This window comes from Carassius carassius, chromosome 15 (genome assembly GCF_963082965.1).
Source record: "Carassius carassius chromosome 15, fCarCar2.1, whole genome shotgun sequence".
Classification (NCBI taxonomy): domain Eukaryota; kingdom Metazoa; phylum Chordata; class Actinopteri; order Cypriniformes; family Cyprinidae; genus Carassius; species Carassius carassius.
In genome coordinates, this window is record NC_081769.1 from 32,934,199 (window position 1) to 32,949,371 (window position 15,173).

General features: G+C 34.8%; 1 protein-coding gene across 1 annotated transcript in view; it reads left to right on the forward strand.

Moving 5' to 3' along the window:
- LOC132158925 (sodium/hydrogen exchanger 1-like) overlaps positions 1-15,173 on the forward strand; it is a 52,253-nt gene that overhangs the window by 10,469 nt on the left and 26,611 nt on the right. Inside the window, exon 2 of the mRNA XM_059568552.1 lies at positions 10,471-10,931. Within this exon, the coding sequence (XP_059424535.1) occupies positions 10,471-10,931 (461 nt within the window). The remainder of the gene's footprint in view (positions 1-10,470; positions 10,932-15,173) is intronic.

Here is a 15,173-nt window from a genome sequence, read left to right on the forward strand (position 1 = left end):
GACTGCCTAACACAACACAAAGTAACACAACACAAAGTACCGATAAGAATACCGTTAAAGTAAGCAGTATCGGTAAGAGTAGTAATACCGTTAAAACCTTAACGATACCCATCCCTAGTCACAGGAACCTTTTTGCCGCAAATTTTGCATATCGGCTCATCTACATTCGCTGGCTCGCCCTTTTCATTGGGTTGAAAGCCAAAATGTTCCCAAACTGGCGACGTGACATTAGGTTTTGGGACTAGATCGAGCACCTCCCATCGTTTCAGCCGGCCTATTCAAAACAAACGAAGCACCATAAAGCTAAAGTTACAACGGCTCGCGAGAAAATTACAGTCGTAACCATATTGTATCATTAATTTATTTAACATTGAATGCAGAGTGACAAATTGAAAAAAAAAAACAAGAAGGCCACAGCCTCATATATATATATATATAAAAACTGAACACTGCGGTTGCCGGTTTCTGCGGTTGCTATCTTTCCTCTGCGGTTTGCTTGTCAATAGCGCGGTATAATAATATTGCGGTTATCGCGACAGCCCTAAGTAGCACGTTCTACAAGAAATGTCTTTCGACTACTACTACTATTATTATTATATTACTATTCTCACAAAGCTGGTCAGAAATATGTCCAGGTCATATTTCATGGTACTGTCTACTTGCTTTAAGAAAATAATGTTAGTTTTTATTAACATTAGGATTTTTTGAGCACCCCCCCCCCCCCCAAATTCTCATTATTGTAATGCAAGAAATCTCACTATTCCTCACTGTAATATAGAAAAAATGCATGTTTTTGATTTATGCATATTTAAATAAAAAATATGGACTTACAGTAAGAAGAATCACCATCATTAAGAATAATAGGAATCAGAAAATATATAAAATAAAAAGTAAAAAATATTAGAAACTACAAAAACTATACAAAATGTAATGCATACTGTATAAACAAACAAACTTTTCTGAAGCTATCCAGTAATGAAAATTTGCTTAGGAAATGTGTTTAATTCACATGAAAATGTCACAATGCAAAAAAATGATAAGGGCCTTGAAAATAAGCTTTATACCTTCTCTATGTAGTTTTACTTTTGATTTTGAGGTTTGAGCATGTTTTCATGAGATTCATTAATTGACACATTTATATAATGCGCACTCTTGTTTTAATTGCCGAAACACACAACCTCGATTGTACTTTTACCTTGGTTACGGGGTTTTGTGTCATGCAAATCATTAACCGAACTAAGCAAATCTTTGGGATTTCAGCAGAAACCAAACACAAAAACCTCGAATGCTTTGCTGTCAGGCTAAAGTGACTGACCTGCCCATCTGACACACTTTAACAGCAGCTCTGCAGTGAAGAATAGCTTGTTGATGCTGTTGTACAAGCAAACAACACCCTTTAGATAGCATGCTTCTGAAAGCCTGTCTATAGAAACATCTGTTTCTTTATCACTCTTACAAGTTAAAATGTAAAGAAGTCCTGTCCACTGATACTGCGGTCTATATGTGCTACATGATACAGCAAAATCTTCCCGCCATGAGCTGTATTTATCATTCTGTACGTGTCCATCGCTGCTGGTTTGCAGAGGCAGTCATGATGACTTTGCTGCTTGTAATTATGGGCTGTCAGGAGCGTTCACTCTATCACCGGCAGGTTATTGCAGTCTAATGTTTCCTAAAGAGCTTTTGTAAGTGTCATGGAAATGCTTATGAAATCACACATTTAAATGCACAGAGACACTGTAGTGCTTAGTACAGTAGATTAGCATGCAAAAGATGCATTTTGAGACTAGAGAGTTCTACAGAAGTACGTGAATGCAAATACTGCTACACCAGTCTGGTTTTGTGCTTAGTTGTGTTTTGAAATGTTTTAACAGCATTTCTAAATGTTTGTATTGTTATATTTGTATTTGTGTGTATGCATGCATTGCTTTCTTTAGATCAGATATTTTCTAGACATTTAGGAACTTCCCTGGATTTTATTTGAGGGAGAGCAACATAATAAACAACAGCTCTCTTTGCTTTTGGTTGGATTGGTTGTATAATTAATTATTTGTGAAGCCAAAATGAGAAATGCTGTTTAAAGCTATCTTTTTTTTGTTAACGCTTTCATGCTAGATTCAAAAAACCTGCTTTTTAATGTAAAAATTCATCAAGACAAGTATGAAGAGTATAAATGTCGCTTGTGGGCTTGATTAATTTTCAGTTTGCAGATCTGTTATGAACTAGTTACACTAGACAAATGATCTGGTCTCTTACGATGTTCAGTTTTATTGGGATTCAGTTACAGAATGTTTTACAGGTATAATGTGTTGTAGTTTTAGTGTGCTGTCAGTATGAACCTGACCTTACGCTGGTTCAGTCTGTATTGTTTTGTCCTGGATTATTATTATTATGTAACAAGGGTGGTAGAGTATGCATTTATGTAAACAATTCAAGATGCACAGACTCTGTCATCTGGAGTTCCTGATTATCAAGTGCAGGCCATTCTATCTACCACGGAGCCTTTATTGTTGCTGGGGACTTTAATCACTGCACTTTAAGATCTGTTCTCCCTTAATTTCACCAAAATGTCTCCTGCACTACAAGGGGACTTAAAACTTTTGACCACGTATATACTAATGTGACTGATGCCTACAAAGTCACCCACCTCCTCTATTTGTTCCTGTTCCCCAAGTATACCCCGGTCATCAAATGTGTGAAACCTTCAATGAGAACTGTTAAAATCTGTCTAGAAGGTGCTGACTCCACTCTTCAACATCAATTCCGGCACACAGACTGGAGTGAGTTTGCTGCCCAGGCCACCACCAACTCTCAGACTAACATTGACACTTACACCAACTCTGTCCTGGAGAACATCAACAGATGTTTGGGCAGAGTGACCACACACTCAAAAATAAAAAATTTCCCCAATCAGAAGCCCTGGATGAACAGAGAGGTTCGCCTCCTGCTTAAAGGCAGAGACCGGGAGGCTTACAGCTCAGCCAGAGCCAACCTGAAGAACGGTATCTGCCTGGCCAAACTGGCCAGAGGAACACTTCAATTCGCCAGACCCCCGGCATATGTGGCAAACAACAATCTGGAACTAAACACCCAGAAGACAAAGGAGATCATTATGGACTTCAGACAGACCTGCACACACACCCATCTACATCAACAGAGCGTGTGTCGAGTATCAAGTTCCTTGGAAATCCAGATCTCTTATGACCTCACCTGGTCCCTTAACACCTCCACCCTGGTCAAAAAGGCACAGCAGCGCCTTTACTTCTTACAGAGCCTTAAGAAAGTTCACCTGAGTCCCAGGATCCTTGTGGAATTCTACCGCTGTACCATTGAGAGCAAACTCACAAACTGCATCTCAGTGTGGTACAGCAATTGCTCCGCATCTGACCGCAAAGCACTCCAGCGGGTGGTGAAAACTGCTCAACGGATCACCAGCATCAAGTTAACTTCCATTGAGAACATTTATCACAAGCGCTGTCTGGGCAGGGCAAGAAACCTCATCAAGGATCCCTCTCACCCTAACCATGGACTTTTAACCCTCCTTCCATCCGGCAGGTGTTACAGGTACGCTTTCGCACTAGAGAGCTTCTTCCCTGAGGCTGTGACACTTCTGAACTTCACACCACCAATCTAACCTGCTCCTGCTCTCTTACCACACTGGTTACAGTACTGTAATACTAGTCATGTATTGCACAGACTGCACATTGTTCAAGCTATTACACTGTAAACTGTCTAAAGTTGTTACTGTACAAAGCACCGTAAACTATTTCTATAAAAATATCATTGCACTACTGTTATTTTGCATAGAATACATTGTTTAACAATACTATTGTACACGCGTCCAACTGTATTTACTACCACTGTTCTTACGTTGCTGCTGTTTATAATGTACACATAATCCCTACATTGCTTCCCTATTTATATTCTGTACATACTCTGCTTAATACTGTATATAGCAACTCCACTGTACATTGTGTAAATTATAGCTTCACTTACTCTGCACTTATATGTATATAAAATACTATATTCTTGCACTTCTGGTTAGATGCTAACTGCATTTCATTAGCTCTGGACTTGTACTCTGCATAATGACAATAAAGTTGAATCTAATCTAATCTAATGTTTCTCAGTTCTTTGTCTCAAGAAATTTGCCTAAAGAAAGTCAAACTGATATTAAAATGATATTAATTGAATTTGCATTATATTTTATTTATTTTTTATAGCCGTATATTTTTAACAATTAAAACAAAGCAGAAATATTTTTTAAAATTTTGTTTTAAAGTTATGTTCTTTTTAAGTGCAACTTTTTATTTTATTTTACTATTTTTTTATTTAATTTTTTTGTAAATATTTTTTTATTTATATTATAATAATAAAATGTTCAATTAGAAATATCATATTTCCCAGAATGTCATGTTTTTAATCATCTGATACATGCATGATACATTTTCGTCAAAAAATCTTAATTTGTGTTCTGAAGGTGTTACATGTTTGGTACGACATGAGGAAGAGTAATTACTGACAGCATTTGCATTTTTGGGTGAACTAACCCTTTAATGTCACATTTCCCATGTGCATGTAGTTTCAATTTCACTGAACTTTGAGTTGAGGTTATTATAAACACCAAGTTAAAATGTTGTTTGTTTTGTACTCATGTTTTTGTATTTTCATCAACACAGGCTTGTTTTAGTTAACAAAGGCGTATCATTATTAAAACTCTGTAAACCATCATTGTTTTTGAGTATTGATAGCTTTCAGTCAACATTACTGGCTCGAAGACCTGCAGGGCAATACATCCATAGAACTACAGCATAAGCCTATCAATATCCCATTTGTTTCACAGACGCAAATATTTAGATCGACTCTCAAAATAATAAAACAAAGGTTTGCAAGTTATCTATATTAAGCACCTGCAACTATATTTCAATCATTAAACAGTGCAACAAACATTGTAAAAACACTTAAAGTGCCTTAATATAGTTAAAACAGTAATATTAAAAGATCAAATTCAGTAATAACTATGTTAATGATGCATAGATTACATACTGTAAGCAAGCTGATGAGTCAGAATATATACGCAATCCACTGAATGGTTCAGTGTTTTCCTTATAAAGGTAAATAAACCATTTAATGTGTAAATAAAATGTTATTCTCTTAAAAATGTTGAATATTACCAAAAACGAACACTGGATCAGAGAACTTTTACACGTTTTTTTTAAGTGAACAGACGTTTTTGATGCACTGCATAGTTCATCAATTTGCATACAGTTGTCTTTACAACTGTTGTACAGTTGTACAGTTGCATACAGAACATTATTTTAATTAATTCCAAGGTTATAAGGGCAAATAATGGCTGTATTAAAAGTGGACTGCTGGGAAAAAGATATTGCTAGAAAATATACTTTCTGGGCCCTCTCATCCATCTTTTCTTATTTTGCTCTTCTCTCCAGCTTTTAACTCTGTTCTCTTGCCACTTCAAGGCACAAAGATGTGTAAAAAAGCAAGAACATGAGAAGTCAATGAGTTATTTAGATCACAGCTTGCATGAAGGCTTCATTTCTGTAGCAGTGAGCTGTTGACATTTGTTATGTCCTAACGAGAGTTTTTAATTGGATGTGTTCAGTGTGTTTTGGCGCACTGAACGCAGGTAGCATGTTCATGCTGTTTTCTCGTCTCTCCACATGTCACCCTGGGCTCTGAATAATTCACAGCCTCTGCTGGTGGATCATTGTTGTCTGTTTGAGGGGCCGGTGCCAACGTCAAGGTCAAAACACCTCACAATAGCTGAAGGATTCTGACTCTGTTGCTGTCAGTCCTTTGTGTATTTTTATACAACCCTGCTCTAGGGACGGCTCTTATCAGGGTAGCCCTATCTTGATATACTGTAGCTCTTCTACTAAACCTTGTTTGTAGTAGATAGCCATGTGGCAATTTTGATAATGCATGCAGTCAATTAAAATTGAAGTGCTTTGTTTTTTTTTAAATTTAGAATTATTATTATTATTTTTTTTGTAATTTTGATAATGCAGTGAAACAAAGCAGAAATTGTTTTTATTTATTTGTTTGGTTTATATATTATTATTTAAGTTATCCTAGTTTATTGTAGTTATGTGTTGTTGTTGTTTTTTTAAATAAGTGAAACCAAGCCAAATAATTTATTTAATTTTATTATTTATTTAATTTTATGTCATTTTAATGGTCCAGCGAAACTAAACTAAATTCATTTATTTATTCATTTAGGTTATGCCGTGAAACTAAGAAACTGTTTTAGTTTTTTTTGTTTGTTTATGATTTTATTTGGCCATTACAGTATATACTTTTTATAAAGCATTAGAGTGAAACTAAAGTTGTTTATATTATTCTATTTATTATTTTTTATATTTTTTGGTGATTTGTTTATTATATCATGTTCATAAACTAAGGAGAAGCTATTTATTTATTATATTTTGTTTTCAAAAAGTGAAACTAAGCCAGAGAAGTCTGGAAGTTATTTTATCATTTATTTTCTGTGATTCTATTTTATTTATTTTTTATTTTTGATGATCTAGTGAAACCTAACAAGTGAATAATTCAATTAATAATTATGTTTTATTGTAATATTGATAATGCTGTAAAACTAAGAAGCTATTTTTATTTATTTGATTTGTTTTATGATTTTCTATTTTTAATATTAATGTATGAATTTAACAAAACCGTTTTTTTACTTATTACTACCTTTAACGCCATGCTGAAAAAATATGTCCTGTCCTTCTGTTGCATGTGTATATTGACAAATTAATACAAAACCGTTATTTGTATTAATTGATTGCTTGCATAATAAATATGCTAGTGAAAACATTGTGCTGCTTCTGAATGGCTGTCAGTGAGAAACAGGCTTATTTCCTCCATTAATGTTGTAGCTACTGTACAGTGTTAACCAGCTAAATGTAGACCTCTGGGTTGAGCTGGAAAAACAGAAGACCGGAGCAATTATAGGAAGATCCATAACTCCCTGCGGTTTTAATTGAGCTCGTCTCCAGGGCCTGCTCTCTGCTGACTGTTGTCATGTCACAGATCTGTGTATGTGGTTATGTAGATAATTGTAATGACTTTCTTCAGTTGAAATAAAGACAACATCAGTCTTTAAATATATTTCAGATGCATCACTGTTCCATAGACAGATTTCCTATCACCGGTCAATGGATTGAACTCCTTACATATCTTGTTCTTACTCTGTTGTGTGACTTTCCTTGAGTTAAGCTTGTGTTTATATCCTGAAAACATTCAGCTCTAACAAATGTGCTCAGACAGACCGCTTTATTTAGGAAAAGCCTTAGTGATAATTGCCTTAAAAAAGCTTATGACAAACAAGAGACGATAGAATGGAAGTCAGACATGTTGAAATGTTTTTGGCTCTCAGGTAAGCAGTTCAACTTGCATTAGGGCTAAAATGTGACCTTTCTTTCCTACAACTTCACACTCTTGAGTGTGACCCTGTCGAGAGGCTCTGACACTTTTGACATCATTCTGCAGCTTTGAGGTTCACACCGGTTTCTCATGTGAGCAGAGTTTTCACACTGATCTCGTTTCTGCTGCTGCTCTACACAACATTTGCATTTTTTTTGGTTATTGCCATAAATGAGTTATTGAAAATCTAATATACATGGAAGGGGCCAAGTTTTAATTCCATGTATATTTTAATCCAAATATTAATTATTAATGTACAGAAAATGGAAGTCAAACACCAAAGTGAGACCATAAACTGCATTAATCATCAGATTTACTGATTATAAAGTGCTTATCTTTTGCTTCCAGCAGTTCACTTCTAAATTTTATGTTATTATTTTATTTTATTCTTTATTTTATCAGTTACATCCTCATGTTGGAAAATTATGATCAATATGCCTTGATGCACGCTTGCAAACGGTGTCAACACGCATCTGGCTCCACATTTAAAACAAGTGTAAATTCAGTCTAACTGCTTTGATAATTTCACTTGGATGAAAATTTCACTTGGATGAAAATCCCAAATACTTAAAAATTAATAAATCAGCTTATGTAACCAATGTAATACTTTAATAACTGACTAAAGTAATGCCGTATTTACACAAAATAAACCAATCTTTCCTGTGAAATTCAGAAATTAAGTCAATTCTGTAAAACTTGTAATCCCTGCTGAAAAAACAATAGAACCCCTCACAAAACCGAGTAGATAATTGAATGGATTTAAGGGTTATAATGGGAATTATATTGGCTTTAATGTAAACAATAATGGTGTCTACTGGTTTTTAATGGATTCTGTTGGTGGGATGTTTTCTGGCAGATGGAAAACGATAGAACAATAGTAATTCCTATTGGAATAACGCCCAAAACACACTACAAAAAGGAATTTTGTAATAGTTTTAATAGAATCCATAAGAACTCCTGTGATGGTTTCTATCAGTTTTTTGTTTAGTTTTTTTCAGCAGGGTACTACTGATGCCCATTCTGTGCTGCTCACTATTGACAATATTAAGCTGAAGCTTGATTTAGAAAATTCAAATCGCTAATCAAATCGTAATATCTGTCAAAAACAAAAATCATGGTAGCACTTTAGAATAATGCTCCTTTAGTTAATGTTAGTTAATGTATTAATTAACATGAACAATACATTTATCACTGTATTTATTAATCTTTGTTAACATTAGTTATTGAAAATACAGTTATTCATTTGTTAGTTCATGCTAATTCAGAGTGGATTAACTAATGTTAACAAGCACAACTTTTGATTTGAATATTGCATTAGTAAATGTTGAAATTAACATCAACTAAGATTAATAAATGCTGTAGACGGATTGTTCTTGCTTAGATCATGTTAACTAAAGATTAACTAATGGACCATTATTCTAAAGTGTTACTAAAATCACAATTAGATTTTCCCCAAACTGCACAGCCACAATCTATACAAAAGAAAAAAAAACTGTGGCAACTAGAGTTTTTCCGATTCCGATACTAGTATCGGAAATATCTCCGATACCACAACAAATTCTGCCTAACTTTGCCTAACCGCTGCACGGTTCTTCTTCGCTGCTCAGAATGCATTGCAAACACAGGACGTTGTGCTGTAATGCCACAAGCAACCCCTGTGTAGAGCAGCGAAGAAGAAATGAAAACGCGTTAGCAGCACTGATCTATATATGACTAGATCGCTCATCGCGTTCTAAACTGCCAACAGACAGTGAAGCCGCTTCTATATTACAGATCAGTGGTTAGCAGTATGTCCGCTGTTTAGCAGTATTTCAGACTGGACCAACCAGACAGTAAAACGGCGACTAGGGACCAAGACGGTGCTGAAAAATTTAAAATGTGATGATACCAGCATCTCTGTAGAACCGGTAGTAAGTTTGAGTATATTCGTTACCCGCAGCTGCGTTCAGTCGCTTCCGTGTTAGTCTAAGCGCAGGGCTCCAGACTGTAGCCGAATATATATACTAGTGTCTGTGAATATTAAACTGCAAAATACTATTTAAATATTACTCCTGCAAAGTCTACATCTCTGTGGGAGACGGGCGCAGATGCATGGGAGCTCGCTGTTTTGTAGTCTCTGCCGTGTGTCACTATATGAGGACATGAACGCATAAACCGTCACTTCATGAGAATTTAACGTTTCATTTGAGAAAACTGTCATATCATAAACACAGACACTCAAAGATCTTCATGGCGAGTAAATTGACAATATATTAAGCTACTGTTGTAGCCTACAGTAGATTTAGCTACGTCTCTATGTAGTAATAATACGTCTCTATTAATAATAATAATTATGCCTAGACGGTTGCTTGTTTTTTACTTGTTTTGTTGTAAAGAGATTATCTGATTAATATAGAATTTTTTATATTCCTAGACTTATTTGTTGCAGTTTTTTATACACCAATATTGTAAAACTAAAATACTAAAATACCTTTTTTAGTTTGCGGTGTTAGATTTTTGGCTGCATTTGAAGTTCTTTTTCGCTTAAGAAATTAAATAATATTACTGTCAAATTCATGTCAGATAATAAAAATACTGTAATAAATACAGTAGTTAACCATGTATTTGTTCATGTTTTATCAAGGGATAAGTCTGGAGCACACCATAAAATAATTCTAGAAATTTACACAGGGCTAGTAGTATATACAGCTGTATATACAGATACACACCCAGGTATCGGATCAGTACTCGGTATCGGCCGATACCCTGAGCCCAGGTATCGGAATCGGTATCGGGAAGAGAAAAAGGGTATCGGAACATCTCTAGTGGCAACCAAAAACATATGGCCGTAACAGCCGAAAATGATACATTTTGCAGTTTTGGCTAAAGTATATCTTTGGTTAAATTTGGAAAATTCTAGTAAAAAAAAAAAAAAGGATTTTAGAGCATCACTAAATATATGATTGCAGTTGGTTGGTTAATTGCAGTAACCAATGATTGCAGTTGTCCTTTCTTGATGCATCTATGTCCCTCACTGTCTTTCAGGGTTCCACATGATGCCTCGCTTATCCTCCATCGTGCCCGAGAGCTGTCTGCTGATCGTGGTGGGTCTGCTGGTCGGTGGACTCATGAAGCTGGTCGCCGAGGTCCCTCCAGTGCTGGAGTCTAAGATCTTCTTCCTGTACCTGCTGCCTCCCATCATCCTCGACGCCGGCTACTTCATGCCCATACGGCAATTCACGGAGAACCTGGGGACTATTCTGATGTTTGCAGTGGTGGGAACGCTCTGGAATGCCTTCTTCGTGGGTGGTCTGCTGTACGGTGTTTGCCAGTTTGAGGGCCATAGACTGGTGAATGTGGACCTTTTGTCGTGTTTGCTGTTTGGCTCCATCATCTCGGCTGTGGACCCCGTGGCCGTGCTGGCTGTGTTCGAGGAGATCCACATTAACGAGCTTCTCCACATCCTGGTGTTCGGAGAGTCTTTACTTAATGACGCCGTCACTGTGGTGAGTACACTCAGCTTATGAAAAAAAAAATAGTATTTGTTTAGAAAGTGACCATAAGTCGCTGGGGTATATTCGTAGCAATAGCCAATAATAAATTGTATGGGTCAAAATGTGTATTTTTATTTTATGCCAAAAATCATTAGGGTATTAAGTAAAGATCATGTTCCATGAAGATATTTTGTACATGTCCTACCGTAAATATTTCAAAACTTAATTTTTGATTTGTAATATGCATTGCTAAGAACTTAATTCGGACAACTTTAAAGATGATTTTCTCAATATTTAGATTTTTTTTACCCTCAGATTCCAGATTTTCACGTAGTTGTATCTCAGCAAATACTGTCCGATCATAACAAACCATACATCAATGGAAAGATATAAATCTGAATTTTAATAATATTTACCCTTATGACTGGTTTTGTGTTGTGTGAGAGAGAGTATGAATAATATATTAGTATACACACAATGTATATTATTTATTCAAATTATTTATATTTATTTGTGTGTGTGTGTGTGTGTGTGTGAGAGAGAGAGAGAGAGAGAGAGAGAGAGAGAACTATAAATGTAAAAATTAATACATCTATACAAATATTAACAGGCATGTAGAGAGGAATAAGTGTAAAGGTTTAAAATCTGTAATATTTTTCTATACCATCACATCACTGCTTATTGTTTATTTATTTTAATTAGATGTAAGTGTGTGTGTATAATGTCTGTGTTTGTATACAGTATATGTTATATGTCATATGTAAATATGTGTGTGTGTATGTGTGTATATATACATGAGAAATATTCTGATTTTGAAATAATATATTTGGCAAATTATTCATTATAGATAGATAGATAGATAGATAGATAGATAGATAGATAGATAGATAGATAGATAGATAGATAGATAGATAGATAGATAGATAGATAGATAGATAGATGACTTGTACATACACTATATGGACAAAATTATTGGGAAACCTTTTCTTTAGAACAGAAAAAGGCACCTGTGTGGCAACAAAGATGGAAACAGTTCATGTATTTAAAAACTGTATTTCCATCTCTGTTGCAACGATTTGGAAGTGTCTAAAATAACTGTAGCCATATGTAAAAGTCTTTGGTGTTTGAAAGTGTATAATATCTAGAATATATTTATATTGAAATGTACTATCATAATATTAAAATGTCATTTTATTTTAATGCATTTAGTTGTCACTTTAATTAAACGGTGTTCTTATTTTAGATTAGTTACTGGCAGTATGTGTCCTGCCTGGGCTGTTGTAGCTCTAGTCTCTGTGTAATCTCTGGGATTGTTCCAGTCCTCGGTCTCTGGGAGAATCCACTCTCACAGCTCCGTCGATCAGCTTGTGAAGAGCGTCTCGTTTCCATTTTCCTCTCGAGTGGTCAATGAAACAAATCACACTTAGAGGTAGGGCTGTCGCGGTTAAGAAATTACCCCTGCGGTTATTATGGGTGGCTCAATAGCGCGATATGCGGTATTACCGCCGTTTTTTTTTTTGTATACATAATTTATCCTGATTTTGCTGCATACAAATCTCTATCGTTGCGTTATGTAGCATATATTGTTGCTTTTTTAACTTACAGAGAGACACATTTTAAAACATTTTGTTTATTGTTAAATGCCAAACAGCAACAAGAACATGCGTTTTCCAATACATTTTTTTTAAGAAATCAAAGAGTTCTAACATGTATTACACGTATTTGCGCGCGACTTTGGACAGCAGCAGAAATCTAGACTGATTATCGCGGCACTGGCCCAACAGGACAGTGGATTCGCGCTGGAGTCGATGCACTCCTCATGCAGATAGCGTGTGTGAGCTCGTTATCTGCTCACGCTTTCTTGGGTATGGGCACTGACGCGGAGGTTGTCCGTGACTTCAGCAGGTATGCCTGTTACTTTCACAGCTGTATTTTACAGATTTTGCAAAGGCTTCAGCTACTCTTAACTGTCGGCCGGTCTCAGCTGTTCTTTTTGATGTTGCTCCGCGATCTGATGCTTGAGGGGGAAGCTGCGCTGGATGACAGGGGACACTCTAAAACGCTTAACATGGCTTAATGTACTAAGACAGTGAACCAAACGCACTAAAAATCATACTTAAGTATACTATCTATAAAAAAAAATCAGATGAGCCCTGAATATGAATGCAACTCATTTAATAACACGTTAAGCCTTTTCCTCCCATAGAAAACCGTTATAAGAAAGCGCTTAATGTGGCTCAATGTACTAAGACAATGATTTTTAAAAACCAAACTCACTAAACATTATACTAATAAAGTAGTATACGATGTACAAAAAACAAAACAAAAAAACAGATGATCCCTGATTATGAATGCAAGTTGTTTAATAACACGTTAAGCATTATGATGGTTTTCTATGAGAGGAAAAGGCTTAACGTGTTATTAAACGCGTAGAATTCATATTCAGGGATCATCTGATTTTTTGTAGATAATATACTTCATTAATATGATGTTTAGTGAGTTTGGTATGTTAATATCACTGTAGCCTACATTAAACCACATTAAGCGTTTTAGAATGTCCCGATGACCTCAAATTAGATGTAGGCTATTGCCGCATCACAGGAACCTTTTTTGCAGCACATTTTGCATATCGGCTCATCTATATTCGCTGGCTCGTCCTTTTCATTGGGTTGAAAGCCAAAATGTTCCCAAACTGGCGACGTGACATTAGGTTTTGGGAAGAGATCGAGCGTCTCCCATCGTTTCAGCCGGCCTATTCAAAACTAACGAAGCACCATAAAGCTACAACGGACTCGCGAGAAAATTACAGTCGTAACCATATTGTATCATTAATGTATATAACATTGAATGCACAGTGACAAATTGAAAAAAAAACAATAAGGCCACAGCCTCAAAAAAAAAAAAAAAAAAAAAAAACTGAACACTGTAGTTGCCGCTATTTCTGCGGTTGCTATCTTTCCTCTGCGGTTTGCTTGTCAATAGCGCGGTATTACAATATTGCAGTTATCGCGACAGCCCTACTTAGAGGTGATCAATGAAGGAAGTCAAACCTCGGCTAATCTGAGGAGTGTTGGTTGTGCCACTTTACACATCTCCACTGGGAAGCAGTAAATAGATGTTTATTGAGTTTCTTGCACAAAGACAAAAGGATCTGATAATATTTAATGTACTTCATAAAGTCTAATTCTCCGCACAAGGGGAAAAAATACTAAATCTGAAACCTTGTGATTCAGTCTTAGCTAATGTGTTGAACTTACTAACTAGCTAACTAAACAACAAACTAAATAATAAACGAAATAATTGTAAAATAAATGTAAAAAATCATATAATAGGATATTTTTGTCATAGTAATTCTATCTTTATGTATGTACATATGTTAAGGAATCAATTCAGGAATTAATTTAATATTTTAATTTAATTATGCAAATAAGAAATATATCATTATAATAATTATATTAATTTAATGTATACTGATACTGTATATTACTTAAAAATACATTATGAATAAGTATAATGAAGTATAATTAGAATAAATATGTAATATGTAATATATGGTGTATTAAATTGTATGGTGTATTAATGGTGTATTTAAAATAAGTTAAGTATACCATTTATTAATTATTATTTGTTGTTATTGACTAAAATATTTTATAATAAATAACATTTATAATAAATTATGATATATCATTACTGAATAAAAAATATAATTAGCTAAAAAAATTATTTTAATTTTAACTAAAAATAGTAATAGTATAATAAATATATATATATAATAAATATAATATTATTTAAAATTAACTAAAAATATGCTAAAACAAAATGCTTTTATAGATGATATTTTTTTTGTCTTGTTTCCAGCCAATATATCTAAAAGTTCTTAAGTCAAGCACAATAATCTTTACCTTTTCTGTTTGAAATAAGATTATTTTTCTTACCCCTTTGACAGATTATTGTGCTAGTTTCAAGCAAAAACTCACTTAATTTTGACTTGGTTTTTTTCTGAAAGACAATCATTTTTACTTGTCTAGAAAGTCCTTCTTGATTTAAGAATCTTTACATATTTTGTCTTGAAATAAGATAAAAAATTTAAGATAGAAAAGCATTTTTTGCAGTGTGTAAAAATGTTAGTCCCAGACTAAAAAATTCATGTCTGAGCTGTTTTAACTAAAAGCAGCTTGCACTGACTGATCTTAAAATATGTCAGTGCCATTGATTTGTCTTAAGAGGCACACCAGAGACACGTTTCAAAAAGAT